The sequence below is a fragment of the Fukomys damarensis genome, unplaced genomic scaffold, assembly GCF_012274545.1.
Source record: "Fukomys damarensis isolate Sample0158 unplaced genomic scaffold, DMR_v1.0_HiC HiC_scaffold_16, whole genome shotgun sequence".
NCBI classification, from domain to species: Eukaryota; Metazoa; Chordata; class Mammalia; order Rodentia; family Bathyergidae; genus Fukomys; species Fukomys damarensis.
The window spans coordinates 12,423,671-12,445,474 of record NW_022900928.1 but is presented as its reverse complement, the minus strand read 5'-3'; the positions used below and the strand labels follow the sequence as shown (position 1 = coordinate 12,445,474).

Genomic DNA, 21,804 nt, shown 5'->3' with positions numbered 1-21,804 from the left:
TCCAGGCTTCTGGTTTGCTGTGGCGGGGCTGAGGTAAGCCCTAGCTATGGCTCTTGCTCCTGCCAACCGGATGGGGGACAGCCAGGCCCTAAGGAGGAAGCTGGCCGCTCCAGGCTTGTTGGGCACGATGACCCCTTGATCGCATGTCCTGTTGGACTAGGGGATGGAGGCAGCTCTCAGAAGGCACAGGGTGTCGAAAGACCCGATATGACACCAGCATATTCTCTGGGGCCCACTTGAAGTGGACATTTCTCTGTGCACCAGGCCATATTGATGCATCTCTGAATCTGGCCAGCTATGTCAGAGCATCTAGTCCCCTGTGCAGACCATGGTCACCTCCCTGCTAGGGCCACTGGTGAATCTGATGGAGCCAGAGGCAGAGGTCTACCTGCTAGTTCTGAGTCCCCCAGCCAGCTGTACTCTTGCAGGTCCAGCCTGGAAGACCACCTCACCAAATATCTCTCTCAGCCTGGAGGCATCTTACTACAGTCCTGTCCTAGGGATTTGATTTGCTCAAGTTGTTCACTTGGTTTTGGTGAAGGGGTAGAGTGGATGAGCCAACCCTTTTCTTATCCATCAGAAGTTTCAGGAATATTCAGGCAGAAAGAATACCTGAAGGTCGGGGTAATCAACCTCACCATTTGATAGATGAGGAAATGAGGCCAGGAAGGAGAGTGATCTGCCCAGGGTGTCAAAAGCAAGCGGGCATCAATTTCCTTCTGATTTCAGTTCCCTCATACCTCCCAGCATGGCCTGAGTCAATGATCCTATGGGTGGGTGGGAGGCTTAATGTGGGTGCTGAATCTTCATCTACCAGTTTTTCATTCCCTCTAAGAATCTGCCTTAACTTCCTGTCCTGTGAAGTCCAAGGACCAAGGGATTAGAGTTGGTGGAGCTTCTGCCCAGGATTATACGGCTTCCAGGCTGTAACAACCATTCCTGAGTCTAAGGATATGCAAGCTAAGCAGCCTTGGCTGCTGCAGGGATGGCAATGTTTATGCTACCCAGGGATGTACTGGCAAAGAAGAGCCTCTGGTGAACAACACAAAGCCATCTGGCATCTGGTTTTCAGGGACATGGGAGTTAATGGGCAAAGGGAATTAACATACAGTGAGCTTCTACTAAGTGGGGGGTATCTAATGATACCTCACAACAATTCAGTAGCCCCATGTTAGAGGAAAGAAAACAGGTTCAGTGACGTAAAATACTGTAACTGGCCCAAAGCCACATAGCCAAGGAATGATGAAGTGAAGACTTTAACTCAGGTAGTCTTAGACTCCAGAGCTCAGGTTAAGCTGTCTCACAGCAGTTGAGGGTTTCCTGGCAGGACTGACAGGAATACTAGAGTGGCTGGTCCTAAGTCCCAGTTCCCTCTGGACTTGGCTTCGTTCCCACTTTCATGAGGTACCATGGGTATGACAAAAGGGGACACTTGACATCCTGCGTCAACTTCCCTCCCACCCCACACAGCTGGCCCATCTCTTTCTTCTGCTTAAATGCCCCTTCACCCTAAGAATGGAATGTAAGGTCCCTCAGCTGGCTTGCAAGGATGCCTCTCTAACCTCTGCTCTCCTCATGCCCATCTCCCTTGTGCTCTGGACCTAGAACACTTTCCCTCCAACACCCTCTCCACTTCTCCACTAACTTCAATTGCTAACCCTATTTCACTTGATCACCAAGTCGCTTCACTCATAAGTGGAGGATGCCTTCGACATGATGAGAAGAGTTTGGCCTGGGCCACGGGCCTGGATTCCTATGCACCATCTCATCTAAGCTAGTTCAGAAGGCCCTCGACTCACTGGGCCAAAGGTAGGGAGTGTGAAGGGCAGATGGGGTACCTGTGTCAGCAAGGGGAGAGTAAGTGTGGTAGGCGAGATGGAAACATCTCAGTAACATCCAGGACATGCTGGTCCTTTAACAATCACCCCAAGAGCCAAGCCACAGGCCTACGAGCACACATTGAAAGCTGTTCCTCTCTTCCCACTCTCCCTTCTCATGCAAGAGAAATATGAAGGTTAATTTACTTAGTTGATCATAAAAAAATTTATCAAGTTAGCTCCTATAGTCCTTTAGCTAACCAGGTGGATGACAGTGCCACTGACTGTGAAATGGCTATGATATCCATAGCATAGCTCTCAAACATTGGTAAGTGGGATAAAACAGAAGCGGGCTAAGGATGAGAGTGTCACAGAGGCCACTGATTTAACCTGTCCACTTCATGGTGACCCTATAGGTATACAGATGAATTCATTCATTTACTTTTATTGGTCACTTTTGTACCAGGAGTAATCCTTGGTGAAGAATTCTAGAATTGTCAGAGACCTTGGTCCTGTGTCTCAAAGAGATCATGGTCTATTAGGAATGGGGGCTTGGATATTTACAACAACTAGGAATGACCCAATACCCTAGGAGACACTTGTCAATACTCCTCACTCATCATGCGGCAAGCACCTCCAGACACTCATCAGAGCCAGCTAGTGAGGTGAGCTGGGGAAGCCTTTCTGCTGATGCTTCTGTCAAGAGGGTGGGATAGAAGACCCGGAGGTGATGGAGTGGCCTATGGGGTCTCCTACTGCCCAGAGACATTCATTCTTCCACGTGTGGACCATCTGTGTTCTGCTGATTCAAGAAGGATCTGATTCAGTTCCAAGAGAAGGAGGTTCTAGATCAAAGGGCTTAGGGCTGATGCACCACCTGATCCTGTTTCAGGATGGAAAGGAGTCCTTCTTTCTGATGCCTATAGGTGGTCTTGGAAGAAGAATTAGGATTCAGCATCAGAGAAATTGGGAATTTTGGGTTCTTCCAGCAGGCGCTGGAAGAGGTAGGAGGGAGCTCTGCACTGCAATCTTGTGGGAGAGATTGTGCTGGCCTCCCATACCTCCCATACTATCGCATTAGGATTGCTTTCTGGCCTGTTGGGTGCAGAACACAGGAGAGTGGGTGGAAGTCAGTAACCTTGGGCTTGCTCCAAGATGAATCATCTCTGGGCTATCCAAGTGTTCTATCTCAATGGGCCTGGTCACTTTGGCAAGACTAGCTCTCATTACAGAGGTTGCACTGGCTCCTGTTGGTTCTTGGAGGTGGGGAACTGAGGTCTTTGCTGGTTATGGCCACCATATTTCTAGGATGCAGTACTGGGAGTGGGACTCCATGCACTGGTGTTCAAGGACTGCCTATGGTTGTGAATGTTCTCTAGGTTCAGACCTGGGGAACTCAGAATTGTCCTTTTCCAGATTCTCTTAAGCTGAATCCCCTTCTAGCACCAGGGTTACTCTTACCCCACCATCATCTAGCTTAGGGGCCATGCTGGGTCACTTTTAGTCATGGCCCTGGACCAAAAATGAGTTATATGCCCTTGAAATAGCCCCTTCACATGAACAATGAAAAGGATCAGTAATCCTCAAAACTTTCTCAAGGACCTCCTTGTCCATTTGATAAGCCCAATATATAAAATATGGATATAACTGAAGCTGCTTGAATAAAGTGGAGTTGGGCAATCCAGTCCTTTGTCTACTTATCCTCCTTTCTCCACAGTCCACAGAAAGGCTACTGATCCTCAGTAGACTCCAGGGCTCTGAAGAATGCAGGAAAGTCTCTAGACTAGATATAGATGAGAGGTCTCTCAGCTTGGACGTCTGTGGATTCTGGAACTTCTTAAAGCCACTGGCGCCTAGCTATCACAGACCCAAACTCAGAAACTGTACTGCCTGGCCTCTGTGGTTACACAGGCTGGCTCCAGCATCCTGTATGGCTTAGATGAAGACTTAAGTCTTCTGAAGAGCTTGACTGGCTCTAAACTCCTTTGTCTGATCCAGGGATCTCTTCCTAGAAGTCTTGTTTTCCTCCACTTATTCATTTCACTCCCTCACACCTCACCTCCAGAGCCTTCTCTTGTGGGCCTAGTCACCAAGGGTCTTCCTGCCTCCCTTCTGTCCTTTTCAAGTTTCCAGGCAGAGTAGCTCAATAGCCCTGAACAGGCAAGCTGCTTGCTCTGGGTCCTGGGAACAAACCTCAGGATAGGCTTGGGGATGCTAAACCCTCTATTTTGCAAACCAAAGGCTGCTGAAATGAAACAACCATGGGGCTAGAGCTGGGTTTTCTGTCTCACCAGTCTGGGAAGGCTGGAGCCTTCCTGCTGTAGTTTTAGTTTTCCATGTTCTTTGGTACGGACCTAACCCATGGTTCTCACCTGCTGAATAGAAAGGATGTCTCCTTGAACCTAGATACAGGGCAAGCAGTTGTCCATGGCTCTGGTTTGTTGGCTCAGGCCAACCTCACAGCCCAATACAGCAAGACTCAAGAGAAAACTACTTTATTAAAGCTTCTGTAGCACAGTCCCTCACTTTTGGATTTCTCAGGTTAGGTTTGGGTTGAAATTTGTCTTTCCTTCCAATTTCTCTTTGTCCAATGCTTCTTCAGAGTTGATGTCCTCAGTGGCATTTGAGGGAGGGTGTGCGACGTTGAGATCCTTGCCAGGATCAGGTTGTGCTGGCAGCTGACAGACGGCTAGGGAGTGGCCGGCCCCACAGCCCACGAGGAGTCCTGGCGCCGACTGCAGGACTTGCACAGGCTTCGGGGCCCAGACATTGGCTTCCGTGCCATCCCCGCACATGCCATGCTCGTTCCAGCCCCAGGAATAACACGCCCCACCTGTGAAGGAGAGGGAGACACTGTCGAGTGGGTGTGGGTGGGTAACAGGGTGGAAAAACACTCACCCGAAGGTTCAGGTTCATCATGGACCCCAGTTCACACAAGAAGAAACCACAGCTCAGGAGTACTTGGAGGCAGGCTAACTGTCCCTTCCTGTCCCTGTGTCTGCTGCTGTTCTATTATGTTCTGTTTCCAGCGCCCCATAACTGTCCATGCTCCAAACCTGGCTTTCCTCCTCAGCCCTTCACTCGTGGTCAGCTCCACATGTAACCCATCACCATGGCCTGAGAACCCTGTCTCCTGGAAGACCTAAAAGCTTTTCTGTCTGTCCATCTGACTGCCGCCACCCTGACCCACACCACCGTTTTCTCTTACTTGGGCCGCAGCAGCAGCCAGCTAACTAATGAAGCTGCTCACCATCCACTCTGATCCTAAGAGGGATCTCTGACAATTGCAAACCTAACTTCACACTGCCTCCTGGTGTACAACCAACCCTTCAGCGACTTTCCATGGCACCCACGGAAGCATTTCCCTGGCCTACAATTTGGCTCTTATCTTGTTGGTCTCACCTTATACAAGTCTCCTCCATCTCCTCTCTCTCATTGTGTTCCCCAAACCCTGGCTTCTTTCAGTTCCTCAAGTATGCCCCAGGAGGCCTTCCTTTCTCTAAAAGTCTGAAATTTTAGGGGTTTCTGACCTCACTCTTTACTGCAGACTAAACATTGCTCAGAGGTTGGGGACCCTGACCACCCATTCCTGCCGGGCTCCTGTTGTTTTCCTCATGAAGATCACACACTGTGTAGTGATGTATGATCTGTGTGGTGACTGTTTATCCTCCCCTCCTCAGCAGGCTATGCTCTGTGGTGAGGGAAGAAACATGAATGTTTTGTTGTTCATTCCGTGTCACCAGCACAGTGCCTGGTACTCAACAAAAAGAGCACCTTATTGTTGGACAGATAAAGGAGTGAACCAACTCAGAGCCACACAGGCAGAAAACGGCCAAGCCAACATTCAAGCCCAGGTCACGACAGCCCAGGAAGCTTCCGCTCCATCACACCCTCTTCCTAGGTCTGGGACCCTCTCGTAGGGGCTAAGCTCCTTCACATGTTCCTCTGATTGCTTTGACAGTTCCTTCTGGATATAAAAATAATACATCTTCATGCCAAGAAAAAGAAAAAATGGAAAAGAGGATGAGTGTAAAGAAAAGCAGACTACTGCCCACTACCATGAATATCTTATATATCTCTTTCAAACCTTTAACTTGTACAATGTGTAAATATCTGAATATATTTTGTCTTGCTTTTATCCACTAACATCATAATTCAAACATTTCTCTATGGAATTGCAAATTATTAAAAATGTAAATTAAAAATAATTCGCTTGAAATTTTAAAATAGCTCAATATGCAGAAAGGCACCGAATGTAATTTAAAAGAAAGACACATATCCTCACCTAAATTAAGAACACTGATATTTTTCTATATTTGCTTCAAATCCTCCTCTGAGAAAAGCCATAAAATGTAAGCCCCACCTCCCATCCTTGTCCCTCCATCTCTCCTTTCCAGAAGGAACCACTACATGTACGTCCTTAAATACTATGTAATACCATTAGTTTGTTTTAAAGATTTAAGAAAATAGCATCATTCAAATTTATACCTTTTGTGTGACTTGCTCTTTATACTCATCGTCTTAGAAGCTTAGCTGAGGTTTCAGGTTTAACTCATTCACTTTAACTGTTTTGAACTTCATTACATAAAATCTCATTCCCTTGAGACAGACAGTACTTTAATGCTACTGTACAATGCAATGTTACAACGCCATGTTCTCATATATAATAATCTTGTACAATACTAATATGGTTGCTATTATGAAAAATACTGCAATGAACAGGAGAAAATGTTGCCTTTGTGCAGGGGAAATCACATGGTTAATTTTACTCAGTATGGCCAAACAGCTCTCCAAAATTTATATTCCCATCTGCAATGGATGGGATGCGAATTTGTTTCTCTGTTATCTATCTGCCTTTAGACACTGGCCATTCTGGTAAGTACGTTTAATCAGTTTGCCTTTCCCTAGCAGTTAGATGGAGCATTGTTTTATGTTTATTGGTCATGTCTTCTGTGGATTGCCTATTTACATTCTCTGCTCATCTTATGTTTGGGTTATTTGCCTTTTTCTTATTGATTTGTAAGTTTTCTTTGTGTGCCGTTCTGTCTATACAATTCTCCCCCTTGTTATGTGCATAGCAAGTGTCTTCTCCCAGAAGCCTGTGGTGTGTCTCTTCACTTTATTTATCATGTCTTTTGTTATACAAATGTATTTATAATGGCTGCCTAATTGCCCATTATGAAAATTAAACAATTTACTTAACCTGTCTCCTATTATCAGATACTTAGGTTATTTCTAATTTTTCATTATTTTGTATAGCATTGCTATGAACATCTTTATGTATGAATCTTTGTTGCTCTAATTTTCTCCAATTAGATTCTTAGAATGGGAATTCTTGGTCAAAGGGTATAGACGTACTGTTCTGAGTACTGCCAAAATGCTTTTCAGAAAAGCCACCTGGGGGCCTGTGATTTAGTTCAGTGGTTCTGTCGCCTGCTTCACAAGCACAAGGTCTTGAGTTCAATCCCTAGTACCACAAAGAAGAGAAAAGCCACCGGAATTCAACTTCAGCAATCTTGTCCTGCATTGCCAGTATTATTATATTTAAAAGTCTTTTCTAATTTGAAGGCAAAAATTATATCTCACTGTTTTAATTTGTACCTTAGCACTGAAATGGAAAGATAATTTTTATGTTACTCAGTATTCGTATTTCCTCTTTTGTGTGTATTGTGTGCTTCATATACTTTTTCCTGGTTAGCGTGAAAGACTTTAAGTGCTCAGACCCAAGAGCCAGATGGCATTAGGTTCAAATACCAATATTAACACTTATTAGCTATGTCCCTGTGAACATTATGAGCTCTCTGTGCCTCAGTTTCTTCATCTATTAAATGGGGATATCACTATCTTTCTCACTGTGTTGTTTCCGGGGCGGGGGGTTAAATGAGTAAATATGTATAAAATACAAAAAACAGTGCCTGACACAAAGTACTACATGAATATTTACTACTGTTGCCTATTAAGAGCTTTGTTTTAAACTTTTTTTAATTTTAAGGCTATTAATTATTTCTCTGCCATATTTGGCATTGTTTCTCAGTTTAAGTTAAAACTTTGTTTTAGATCTTCTGATATATATATATATATATATATATATACACATACATTTATGATTTTATGCATTGATTGATCTTTTGTTTTCTCCCATTGCTTTTAAGAGTTGACACTTCATCTCTATGCAGACCAGAAAATATTTTTTGATTTTTCAATGATTTGAATTTTTAAATCTTTACAGTTAACCAATTACCTAACAAAATTTTGTTTTGCAGACCATACTTTGAGGAGAGGGAGGCTGGCTGGGTCAAGATTACCCTGCCCATTCCTTTTCCTTGGCCAAAGCTTGGTTTGGGGAAACACAGATGTCTGCGTGCTTGGCCCGAGAACAAGGAAATGCACAGACAGGCTGAGCCCCAGGCTCCAACTCCCACAGCCAGGCAGGTGCTTGGGCCAGGGGTAGGGAGAGTACAGAAGCCTTGGTACCGTCAGGCCCAGTTTGACACCTGGTATGGGCTTTGTGCCCAGCCCTGGTGAGTGGCACAGCTGACTGACAGCAGGGATGGGAGTGGGAGGAAGGCAGAGCTGACCTCCCAGCAGGATGCTGCATAACAGGCAGCTGGCAGGTCCCTCTCCTCCTGCCAGAGGGAACCGCTCTAAGGAAGCCATGCATGAGGCCAGGCTACCCATCGGGACCTTCATGCCCGCTGGGTGGACAAGCCTGGCAAAGGCCCAGACATCTCTTCCCTAATACTGCCAAAGCGAGCTCTCTCAGGATTATGTGCTTTATATGCTTTAATGTCAACAACCCTGGAAGGCAACCACACTTGATAGATAGCTACAGTTTAAAGATGGTTCTAGAGCCCGGGTAGTGTGGCTCCAGAATGTGCACACATGTCTGCATGTGAGACACCAGGCTTTGCCACACTCATTCTAGGGCAGGTAGGAAATATTTTAGGTTTGAAGGCCACATGAGGTCTCTGTCACATATTCTCTTTTTTTATAGCCCTTTAAAAATGATTGATAGCTCGCAGCACTATTCAGAAACAGGCCACAGGACAGAGTTGATCATGGTTTGCTGACCCCTGTGGACTAAGCTGGGCTGTCCTGGGTCTCCCTCACTCACACAGTAGTGACATAAATGCAATGAGGTCTCAATGACCTCGCCTTTTCCAAGGGGATCAATGCTGAAGCCCAGTGCCCGACACCTGGTGACAGCTCACACCCCCATGGGAAGCAGACCACTAAGGGGAGGGAAGAGCAAGGGAGCCACACTCGGGGCCAAAGGCACAGTGGGGAGGGAGAGGCAGCCTCAACGGGAGGCCCAGGGTGGAATGACAAGAAGTGTGGGGTCCCAAACACACGGACAATGACCGGGCAGCTAAAGTCAAGAAGCAAGGGACTGGCTGTCCCCTTAGCAGGAAGACCACAGCAGGGCATGTAAGTCATGCCCTCCTCCAATATTTCTGAATGGGTGTCACTGGCACAAGCAGAACTCAGGGCCACTGCATCAGGCGTGGTAAAGATAGAAAGTGCTCTGGCTCGGCAAGAGGCCATCGTGTGAGCTGTTCTCAGGCAGGAGGCAGAGGAAGGAGGGTGGCTGCAGTGAGCCTCTCTGCAAGCCAGCTGGAATTGGGGACATCCAGTTTTCCAAGCAGTTGGGTGGGAGGATGATCCCAGCTTCACATAGGTCTCTCCACAGTGTGCCTGGCCCCTCCAGGACCTGTAGGATACTGAAATCTCACCTGGTTGACAGAGTTCGGCTTTGCCGACTCAAGGGCATAGTGGCTGCAGAGCCCCACGGTTACCAAGGGGCTCCCCAGCCCCTGGAGTAAAGGCCCTGTGCCCATGGGGCTCGGGGTAGTTGTGACAAGTGATGGAGCTCATGGTCACCACATATATGTCAGCTCAGAGTCCTGCAGGCAGTGGGGCCTCAGCACTGGCAAGGTCCTTGGCACTGGACACAAAGCCCAAATCTGTCCAGGCCTTGGGCCACCTGGCTGAGTTTCCTGGCAACCTGGGCCCTCAGGGCCTTCTGGTGCTGGAGCTGTATCCCAGGGCTTAGGAGCGGGCAGCATCTTGGCTGGAGGGCCTTGCCTGGAGGGACAAACACCTGACATGTGGGCAGAACCTCCTGACCGCCCCCTGAGCCACAGAACAGACATTTCCCATCTCTCCTGCAGCTGGGTGTGGTCAGTGAGGTTCAAACTGAGATGTTCTGTAACAGCACACAGGATCCTGCCTTACAAGAGAAATGGTGCATGCCTTTTGCCACTTCTTTCTCCTTCCACGCTGTCCCTGGGAGTGTGGCCATGAAAGTAGGAATTCCAGCCATCATCCATGACCGTGAGGATGACGGCTGCTACCTTGGGATGGTGCTTCCTAGCTTTATGCCAATGTCATCTTAATTCCCACAGCAACCCTCTGAGAAGCTATCATTCCCACTTTACAGATGAGGTAGGTTGGCTCACGGAGGTCTGAGGTCACACATCTGGCCTAGTTGGGGCCAGGTCCAAGGGCTCCCAAACCTCAGACTCCTTCACTAGCTCTAAACCCTGTGGGAGATGTCCCCGAGAATGTGGTATATGCAGTTTCTGTGTGTTATTTAATAGTAGGGTCAAGCCCTGCTTTCCTAAAACATTCCTGTTAATGGATGCTTTGGGGACCCCCAATCTTGTGTGATGACAAACAGTGCTACAGTAACCTCCATGGTGCACCTGCCATCGGTTCCCGTAACTGTCTTTTCTCATGGCTGTCTTTTCCAGCGGCCTGGGGCCCTAGAGCCACAGCTGAAATCTTCCCCTTCTCCGGGTCTGTGTTCAGCACAGAGCCTAGGCCAGACAAGGCACCCACATGACTCAATGTGAGCAAGAGCAGGACCATGGGAAGGGCCTGGGTGAATCTAAGGAGCAGGCAGCAAGCCAGGGAAAGAGGGGATGAGGCCCAGAGGGACAGACCAGCACAGGCCTAGACTTGGTGTCATAGGTGGTGGGAACAGGAAGTGCTGCCTGGGAGGTCCTAGGTCAGGTTGTACCTGGGTGGAGAACAGCAGGGAAGTGCACACATTGCACTGAGATCGGTGACGTTAACCTTACTCCCGGGCCTGGCTTCACCCCCTTCTCTGCGGCCAGACCCACCTCCAGAGTAAGATGTCATCCCTGATCACAGTGACCCAGGAGAGGAGCAGCTCCCAGAGGAAATGGCTCTGAGGTCGATGGCCCCACCAGGCCTGGCTGGGCAAGAGGCACTGCCAGCGTTGGCCCCTTTGTAACTAGCCGATCCATCACTTCCCAGGGCCAACAGGAAATGGTAGCAGGAAGAAGCCATTCCTGTACCAGTAACTGCCTGGAGATGACGGGGATCATGGCATGGACTGTCGTGGGAAGGCACAGGTCGAGGTCCCCTGCAAACCAAATCCCAAGGAAGCCCTGAGAAAGGATGACAGGGTAGAAAGGGAGGCAAGGAGCCCATTGAGGAGGATGTAGCTGTCCACCAGGTAAGGAAAGATGTGGGCCTGGGAAAGGAGGGATTTAGGGAGATAATGTTCAGAACACAGCAGGATCTGGCCACTTCTCACCAGTCCCATCACTCGTCTTTCACTGGTAGCCTTGAAAGAGCTTTACAACTGCTCTCTCTGCTGCCTCTCCACTTCTGTGGTCACCTATATGCAGCTTGAATGATCCTGTTAAAACCTAAGTTAGACACAGCACTGCTCTGTTCAGAACTCTTCTGTTCAGCTTCTCCTCCTACAACCTGTCCTATTGTGTTCCACCACCACCGTGATACTGACTCCCTTACATTTCCTCAAACAGTATTCACCTCAGGATCTTTGCACTTGCTGTTCCTGCTACCTGGAATGCCTTGCCTGATTTACCTATCTCTCCTGAAGAAACACAAAGTCCTTGAGAGTGGGAACCATGTCTATATTCCAGCACCTGAAGTGCTGTGTGACACACATCAGTGCTCAATAAATGTTGTGTGAGTGAATGAATAAATCAATGAATGGCTAGTGAGGGCCAAGAGAACCTGTGGAGGTAGGGAGAAGAAGCCTCTGATCACTATCAGGAAGAACTATGCAATGACCGGTAACCTGGGTAGAACTCTGGGTGTCCTCAGAGACAAGGATGAAATAAATCAAAGTTGTCCCAGTCTTGGAGAGTTGGCACGGTGGTGTGGGACAGCATAGTGGTGTGCAAGAGAGACAGAGTGCAGGAGGTGGAGGTGGACAAGCAGAGGGAAGAATGTTCCTTAGGTTGGCTCCTTGCAGCCACAGAGCAGTGGCCTCGGTTCAGGAGATGAACGGAAAATCTGCCCAGTTGATGGGTTTGATGCTACAAGGCTGGGGCCTGCTCCAGAGTCTGTCCAGTGTTCAGTGACAATCTCTGTGCCCAAGAGGAAAGCAAGGCTCATGGCAGGGCAACGCCAAAGTACCAGAGGTCTCTGCTCCCTATTACCCCTTCTGTATCACAGCAGCATCTCATCTGGCAGCTGGGGTAGCCCCAAAACGCTGAGTCTGGACGAGGATCCCAAACAGCCAAGCAGGAGAAGCAGAGGTCAGCGCTCCCTGAGCTGAGAGCAGGTGCCCAGGATGCATTTCCTCAGTCACCTGCAGGAGAGCGTGCTGTGGCACGCTGGCTCCGCTGGGCGACTATTCTTAGGTCTAGGGAGCTGGAGATGACGGATTTAGAACTTACGAGGTGGAAACATGGAAACGTGTTGGCCTGTTTTATACACAACTGAAATCTTCCCTACAGAATGTCTTTCTGAATGCTGGTTTTCTGGGTGCATTGGCTGCCCTGGGAGAAGGGACAGAAAAGGAAATTAACCCTCTAAGGGTTAATTCTTCTGAGATTATGTGTGATTCTCTGGGCTTCCATATGACCTACCTATGTTCACACAGCAGCTTGAGAGGAAGGTGTTCTCGTGACATGCTACGGTGAAAACAGAAGGCCTGGAGAGGCCCAGAAGCCAGCAGAGTGCAAAATGGAGCATGCGTGAGGTTGTGGACTAGGTTTGGTGTGGGGACTGGTGCTGCCAAAGGACTCGCCCCGTGGGCCTGCAGATTGTAAGCCCTGCAGCTCCCCTGCCCTCTGAGATTTCTTTATTGTGGTGACACAGCCTCCCTCTCTAGACCTGGTGGCACAGCCTGGCCTTACTGTCCGCCCGAGCCCCTCTCTTGGCCAGCTCCATGTTGCTTCTGTCCTTCCAGAAGTATGGTACCCAGAACAGGCGCAGGCTCCCGATGAGCCCATCCAGATGCACACCTGAGGCCCCGCCACTGCCAATCAGCTGCTGTGGAAGGCAGGACTGCCTCCTCTGTGGGATCTGCAGCCCACAGAACACCCCCAAACTGCTTCCGCACCACCAGCTCTGCTAGGTTTCCCTTGTCTGGCCTCCATACTGGTGTTTCGGACCTGGATGGCACTGTCAAGTTGTCTCTACTTAGTATCATCTTATTAACAAACAGTGATCTTGGGGTGACACCAGCAGGGAGCAGGGGCATGGATGCAGACGCTGATGGCTGCCAATCCTAGAGCCTGGCCACTGCCAAGGTCTCCCTACACTGTTCTCCCTTAACCTGTCTGGAGCTCATCAGTGTGCAGGAGAGCAGGCTGGGAATCAGAGCAACCGTGGGGAGGGGTGAGAAGAATCCACACCCAGATGAGGGCACTGGAGTTCACAAGCAGGGAGGGAACCCGAGATGGGATTTCCCTGAGGCTTTTGGCCCCTGCACAAATACTCACTGAGGAGCTGCTATGTGCTTGGTGCTTGTGCAACTCAGTTCAATCCACTCAGTGCACACTCTCTGGGCCCCCAGGAAGCACAGGTGCTCGATGTGGACCGAGGGCTGAGCACAGTGACAGTGCAGGGCAATGAGTGCCCCGCAAAGGTGAGCCAGACAGGCCACGCAGAGTAAAATGTTGTTGAACTTCATGTCAATAACAGTTATAGTATATTTATTATCTAGCATATTCACATTAATATATATTTTTTCCTTTAAATGTTTAGATTCTTTTTCTTTTTTTTCATTTTAGGAAACTTTCAGGTTCACAGAAAAAGGAAGGAAGGAAGGAACGCAGGAAGCCCAAACAGCTCCCTTCCCGTCTCTGTTCACAGCCCCCTCACTCTCACTGTTCCAGGGCTGGAGTGGTCCGTTTGTTCCCATCCACACTCCGACACTAACGAGTCACCGTGGTGGGGGCATTCTGTGGGCTTTGACCCACGGGTAATGATATGTACGTATGCATTGTTACAGCGAAGGCTGAGCATCCCTACTCTGAAAATCTGATACCTAAAATACTCTAAAATTCAAAGCTTTGAGTAATAACACGAAGCCGCAAGTGCAAAAATCCCACACCAGACCTCATGAGATGGGTCACAGCTAAAATTCAGGCACATTGAAAATATTCTATACAATTACCTTCAGGATATGCATGTAAAATTCACATAAGTTAATTTTGTTAGACTTAGGTCCTGTCCATGAGATGACTATTTATATGCAAATATTCCCAAATCCAAAAAAGTCTGAAGTCTAAATACTTCTTGTCCCAAGCATATCAGATAACCCAGATCACACCTAATAGTTTAACTGCCTTTAAAAATCCTCGGAGTTTTTCCTATTATCGTTTTATTTGGCAGAGTTGATAAACAACTGGACAAATAATTATAGAGTGCCTAAAATATTCAAGCATGGGAATACAGCAGTGAATAAGACACAGGGTCCCTGTCCTCAAGAGGCTTATATTCTAGTAAGGGACACAACAAGCAAGTAGACATGAAAATCAATAGAATGCATCCAGTAACAAGTCACATAGAAAACTACACAATGATATGATTCAGCATCTTAGTCACTTCATCTCTGGGACAAAGTACCTGATTCCTGTAACTTAAAGGAGAAGAGATTTATTTTGGTTCATGTTTCAGTCCAGTCAGCTGCTCAGGACCTGGCAGATAGGAAGCAGAGACAAGGGAGGTGCTGGGGGTGGAGACAGAGCCATAGAGGCTGCGCCTCCAGTGACCCACCTATCCCGACAGACCCCACCTCCTAAAAGCAAGTCAGCTCTAAGCCCCCCTAATCCAATCACTTCCCAAAGCCCCACCTATGACTGCATGAGGCTCTTGGGGGGACCTCTAGATATAAACAGTAACAGGAAGTCAGGGAGTCCTCTCCGGTATGGTGGTCTCTGTGCCACAACCTGAAAGACAAGAAGGAGCCAGCCACACAGACCCTTGGAGGAAGCGCTCAGCAGGCAGGGATACATACGGCTAACACGAAGGCCAGAAGTAGGAAGTTTTGCCTGCTGCAGATACAGTGAGGAGGCTGATGTCGGTGTCTGGTGCCCAGGGTGTTGGGAGGAGGCTGGAGGGTGAAGGGGTGGCAGGGTTTTGGGGGCTTGGTGAAGAGTTAGGAATCTGCATATGCTGAGAAGCTCCTGGAGAGTTTTAGGCAGGAAATGATACTGTAACCTACAAGTGAAAAGGCTGCTGTCTCCAAAAGCTGGATGACAAGGGCAAAACTGAAGGACTGCCTTAGGCTACAGCACTGCTGAAGACCAGGCAGGACAGCACAGGGGCTCAGAGTGGGCTGGCTACAGTGCTGTGAGGTCGAGCTCAGGGCCTGTGATGCACTGTGCATAATAAGTGAGTGAGCGAAGGGAATCAAGACTGATTCTCCAAACAATGATTGGACAGCAGTTCTATTTATGAAGTTGGGAAGGCCTGGAGAGGCATGGGCTTGGGGAGAGAATCAGGAGTTCTGTCTTACATTTTAAGATGGAAGTGCCTATTAGACAGGAATGCATAAGTATATTCCCCAAATAGAAACCTCTGCTGAGCCCAAGAGATTATAAACCTGGAAACTGGGAAACTGAATGACAAATGGCAGGAGCTACCAGGTGGGCAGTGACAGCTCAAGGGGTAGCACCATACTTATGGTCCCATGAGGATCTAATTTGGTGCCTTTATCACTCCAAATCACAGTTTCTGTTTTTTTATTTTTCTTGAAAGAAGTGCATGACAGGATATATGCATACCTTATGGGTTAAAAACTATAAATTTTCTTTGTCCCTACTTCAGGAAAAAAAAAAAAAAGCCAACCAAATAGAGTTTGAAAGCAAAATTACCATTTTTATACACTTGTATCACTGGCAAGCAGCTAGGATTCCTGGGACAGAGGTTCATGGAGAAGGCACACTCCCAAAAGATGCTGCGTTTGTAAGAGAAATGCTACAGACCCTGATGCCAGAAACTCTTGAGGATATCCAACACCTGGGGAATGGGAGGCCATCCAGAAATGGGAGACCCTTAAGCTCTGGCCCTGGGAAGAGAAACACAGAAGCGAAGGTAGGGAAGCCTGGTGAGTCACCGCAGGCCTTGCTCACATGAGTGTATGTGTCCTCGTTGAGGCTGCTCAACCTCCTGTCGGTTCAGTCCTAAGGGACACATTCTCTTGCAGACCAGGGGGCTGGAGCTCTAAGGCCAAGGCCAGGCAAACGTGTCTCCAGACTGGAAGTCAGTCAGCTGCGTGGTAGTTCAGGAGAGCATCTACAGTCCTGACCTTAGTCTGTGCTGTCCTACAGTCTGGTCTGGCTACCTCATGATGCCCAATGCTACCAATCCACTCAGCCGCTCTCCTCTGGCCACACTGCTCTCCTGGCTCTCCCCCTCCCTGGCCAGTCCTCTTCCAGCTGTAGCCTTTGCCCTGGCTGTGCCCTCAGCCTAGAACTCTTCTCCCCAGATGAGCACATGGCTCTCCCTCCTTCCCCTCATTTAGGTCTTCATTCAAATGTCCCTGTCTCAGAGAGCCATCCCTGATCACCCAGTTCCATCTTTTTCCATCCCTTCACACTGCTTTATTTTCCCTCCTAGCATATAACATCCCAACATAAACTTTTGTCTGTCTTCTTGCTAGAATGAAAAGCTCTGAAGGAGCAAAAATTTCATTTGATTTGACTGTTGCATCCCAGAACTTAGAAAAGTTACAGGTATATAAAAATGCTTAATAAATATATGTTTTAAGAATGATAGTTATCACACAAGATCCTAATGAGATAATTAACAATGTGAAATAGGAAGAAAAGGGCTAAAGGTGTAGGGAAAGTGGGAAGGGTAGGGCAAAGGTAATAAAGGAAAAGAAAAAAATATGAGAAAATGAAAAAATGGAAATAAAGTGTTTGTAAATGGGGAGGGGAGGAGGGGGTGAAGGGAGGGCAGGGACAAGGGGAAAAAATGAGAACAAAGTCCTGTCATGTAAACGTACAAGATCCCAATAATGAATGTAACTGCACTGTATACCTAAAATGTACCAATAAACTAAAAAAAAAAAAAAAAAAAAAAAAAAAGAATGATAGTTATCATTTACCCTCAGGGGGCTCATCCCCTGAGGGGAAGCCAGGTTGAACGACTGGACACAGAGATCACTGATCCAAAACAAACGCGTGTGCATGTGTGTGGACATTTTATAGGGCACTTGCTGCCTCAGTTGTAGGAGAAGAGGGACCCCAGAGATGGGGGGGTGAACAGACTCCACTTCTGGCTCTAAGACCTCCTCAGACCACTGTCCTGGCAGGCCCAGCCTGGCTTGGCTCATCCCAGCTCACTGAATGAGCACTCCTCTGCCTGCTTGTACACTGACCTTTTCCTTCCTGAAACAAGGAAGAACAAGACTAGTTCAAGTCCTCACTTAGTGGGCCAGAACATTTGGAAATAGTTGTCACTGTTTAGCAGCTATGGAGCCAGAGAGGAATGAATTTGATACTGCTCCATCACCTACTGTGACCACCTAAGCTAAGCCTTAGCTTCTTCATCTGCTAGTAAGGACAATGACCCTAAAACAAATACAGTACATAAGTACTCAGCAGAGTCTGTCTTAGTTACTTTCTCATTGCTGAGATAAAATACTTGATACCTAAAGTTAAAGGAGGCAAAGTTGATTTGGCTCACAGTTCTTAGAGGGTCAGTCCCTAACCAGCTTGCTCAATGCAGGGTGGCACACGGCAGAGGGGCAACAGTTCATGGCAGGCAGAAGGTAGCAAAGCAGGAAAGGGACCTTAACAGGGTCTTTCTGCTCCTTTTAGTTATGCAGACTACTTAGGGTGGGTAGCACTCACACCCTTAGTCCTAGTATCCTTGAGCCTATACTGTACCATGAACTAATTCCAGAAAAAGTATGACTGCATGAGGCTTTGGGGGACATTTAAACACAAGCTGTTAACAGTCCATCACACAGACATGTTCAATTCACTTGTTCCCTTTCCCCCTCTCCTCATCTGCTTCTGGGCTGAGTCTGTGTCCTGCCTAGGATCCAGTCCCCAGCCCTCCTTGGTCTGGTCTATCTTGTTGCCAGTTATTAGTAAATCTGGGAAAATCCTCCAATACAGGGGCACACGACAAAACCATTACGAGCCCTCTTCTTCTTTCCTACTTCCTGGACCCCCCTGTGAGGAACACGCAAGTGACATTTTACATAGTTCCAGCTAAAGGTTCAGATTAGTGCTTGTCTGAGGCATCCTGACAGGCACAAGGCACTAAGCATCGCTATGGAAACTGCTTTGTTATTCTCTGCTATGTCATTTGTTTTCTGGCTCTGTTGCCATTGTGGTACAGGGGAAGGACAGTGGATGAGGCACTCATGGATTGGACTCCTAGGGGGACATCTCCTACAGGACTGTATGACTGAGAGTAACTCCCTGCTGTAACCTAGGTCTTAACCTTCCCCAGCTCTAAGAAGATGGCCATGTTTCCCAAAAGGTGGCCAGCCGATCATCTGCACTTGTTTACAATCAGAGTCCTGGTGCTCACCCCAGACCAACTCTCCAAGAGAGATTCCAATGCATTCCACAACTTCAGACTCACCACGGTAGGTAACAGACTAGATGTTTTCAATACCCCAGTACACAAAACAGGTAACACTGAAGCTACTGCTGTGGATGGAGCGGTTGGGGGGTAGGTGAGAGACACAACCATCCACTTAGTCACCCTCTACTCCCAGCTAGCCCCATGGACACCGGCAGCTTCCCAGACTACAGTTTGGAAACCATGGCACAGATGCTTTTCTAGAGGCTTCTTGTGCTGGTCAGAAGGGAGTTTCTCCTGAACCGGCTTTAGGGCCCACACCGGGGATTGGCGGGGCACTCTTCTAAGTGTATCTGGGGTGGGTCGTGGAGATGTGGCCTTGGGAGTCTGTGTCTGGTACCTCCCCGCTTCCTCTGTGGCGCTGTTCCCCTCTGCTTCCTGACCACATGAGCTGAGCAGCTAACTCTGCTCCAACATGGCCTTCCCTCATGTCTCTGCCTTGAAGCCAGCTAAATGAAATTGTTTTTCATTTAAGTTGTGGGTGTCAGGTATTATGTCCAGCAATCAGAACGCTAATACAATTTTCTCAAAGGGTCATCAGCATTCACTCACTCACTCATTCACATTTATTTATTGTTTTCTACTTTCTTTACAGTAAACATTCATTTGAAGTCAGGAGCTGTACTTTTACTTGAGGAAAGTTAATCTCTGAGGCTCAAAATTTTCATCTGAAAAATAAGAATATTTGTTTTTCTTTCTTTATAGAATTCTTCCAATGATCAAAGGAGAATACCATGAAAAGTAGTTACCTGGAGATTCTGTATATGGCAATTACTATTATCATTACTGTGAATAGTAGTAGATATCTAACTTTGTAGAATTAAATGAAGTCCTTAGAGACCACAATGGATTGTTCCACTCCTACTCTCCCAAGGGTGTTGTAGGGTCCAAAAGCTTTCATCAATGGAACACCAATTTTCTTATAGGGTTATTTCTTTACTTTATTTTTCCCTCTCCTCTCTTCCCTTCCTCCCTTCATTCTTTCCTTTCTTTGATGGTACTGGGACTGAACCCAGAGCCTTGGTACTGAGCTACATAACAGCCTCTTTAAATTTTTTTTTTTTTTTTTGAGACAGGGTCTTGCTAAGTCAAAAAGTTGCCCAGCCTGGGCTCAAACTTATGATCCACCTGCCTGAGCCTCCCAGAGTGCTGGGATTACAGACATGAGCTACCATGCTTGGCTAGCAGTGTGCTTTTCATCTATCCAAACTGTGATTCAACAGGACAGCTGGACCTGCTGTGGCTGCAGCCTTGCTGAGATGGGGTGGGCCCTGCAGATAGTGCTCCTCTCCCTAGTCACTCACTCAGAATTTCAGACTTCCCAAAGCATTATCTTCCCTAGCGCAAACCTGAGGCAGGAAGATAAGAGGGCAAGCACATTTAGAAGAGAGGTGGCTCATTTAAGAGCTGCTAGCTTGTGACAGGCTCATGATCAAAATCAAAGTATTCTCACTCTAAACTCAGTGTTCTGTACTTCACTGAGATCATATTCTAAAAGTGCTCCAGATCCCAAAAGCCTTCATTCAGGAGAAAGACCACCAGAGTTTAAATAGAAGATGGGAGCAAGCCCCTCTCCCAGCCCCTCCTGCTGAGGGCGATCAGCCACAGTTACGGAGCCTCTGTGTCTGCATCCATAGCGTGAACCATTCTTACTCCTGACAATTCCAGGGCTGCAGGGGGCTCATGTGAGAGAGTGGACACTTTCTGCATACTATAAAGTTGGGTGTTAGTTATCATAAATACCATATATTACTTCCAGAGGGTGAGAGGAATTTGCCCCATGTGTTGTCCAAGAAAGCCACAGGGCTGAGAGGTACAAGTCCTGGACCTCAGGCAGCAAGGCACGGGACCTAACTGGAAAATTCACTTGACACCCAACCCAATCTACACAGAACAGACTCTCAGGCTGGCCTGGCTCCAGTCCTGCAGACCACAGCACACCCTGGACCGGAGCATGGAGCCCACCAATGTGGGCTCTTCTGATGCCCCAGCCATTCACCCAGTCAACAATGTCCTCCTAGTATCAATACCAGATGAAGCAATATTTAAGTGCTTTATGTATGCAAGGAGAGAAGAAGCAAAAATGAATAGGATAATCCCAATTTTTAAGGAAAATAGCTAATATTTAATAGCATCCCCTGAGCTCTTACTATATATAGGAACTATGCTATACTACTTCGTTATGCCATTTTATACCCTTATAGCCCAATAGGGCAGAAATGTCCCGTCGCATCCCTGAAGCTGAGGCTCCAAGGCTCAGGCCTACCTGAAATCTAAGAGATGAGGCCAGGACTCAAGCCAATGGCAGTCCATCCAGAGCCTAATCTTTAGCCTCTCTGTTCCAAGGCTTTTGTGTTTCTGTGTGAACTCAGGCAAGCATCTTCTATGGGTCTCTGTCTCCCCTGATGAGTATAATGGGCACAGGAATGACCAAAAACAACTGAGTCAAGTGAGAAAGGGAGAAATGCCACCCAAACTAAGGCATGAGATGTGACGCCCAGTTCTTGCTCCTCAGGAAAAGAAAGCATCAGTCATAATCCAGAGGAGTGAAGATGTGGTCAGGCTGCTGTCAGACGAGAACGGAGCTTTAGGTTTCACAGAGGCAGAGCTAATCCCTGCCATTTCCACCATGTCAGTTCTCCCACCAAAGCAACCCCCACCTACAAACTCCATGCATATCCACAACCAGCCTTTATTCATGCTGTGCCCCTACTTTTCCCCATCTCCCGTCCTTTTTGCCCCAGGAGGTATCTTCTGGTCCTCAGCTTTAGTCAACAGAGTGTAATAGAAAGGCTTTAATGAGCACTCAAACATTATTTAATCAAAAGGCCTTTACATCAATGGAATAGCATTTTCCTATAAGATCCTGGTCCTTGGTAAAGGGTTCCCTGTCTTTACAACTTGCTCTGTCTCAATGGAGGAAGAACAGTGGCCCTTTTCCATCTGAATCTTTTACAGCAGCAGATGCCAGTAAGGTTGCCTGGACAGTCTGGAAATGCCATGTTGCCATGGTAACAGCAGACCAAGGTTTGGGATGCTTTATCCCTGATGAGCTGCCCTGGCAGTACCATGCCATGCTGCTGGTGAAATCTTCCTTGATGAATAACAACAAAAAGCCACTCTTGGACAAGAAACTGCTTAGGAT

The 21,804-nt window shown here is 47.6% G+C and overlaps 1 protein-coding gene across 11 annotated transcripts in view; it reads right to left on the bottom strand.

Annotated features, from left to right (window-relative positions):
* Positions 1–79: 79 nt before the first annotated feature.
* The window catches only part of Sergef (secretion regulating guanine nucleotide exchange factor), a 236,139-nt gene continuing 214,414 nt past the window's right edge, over positions 80–21,804 (bottom strand). For 8 of the 11 annotated variants that reach the window (XM_033764092.1, XM_033764088.1, XM_033764096.1 and 5 more), the window contains one exon: positions 80–4,650. In XM_033764092.1, the coding sequence (XP_033619983.1) occupies positions 4,355–4,650 (296 nt within the window). In that variant the 3' untranslated portion in view covers positions 80–4,354. The remainder of the gene's footprint in view (positions 4,651–21,804) is intronic. The other 3 variants (XM_033764098.1, XM_033764099.1, XM_033764095.1) reach the window with 2 other exon arrangements.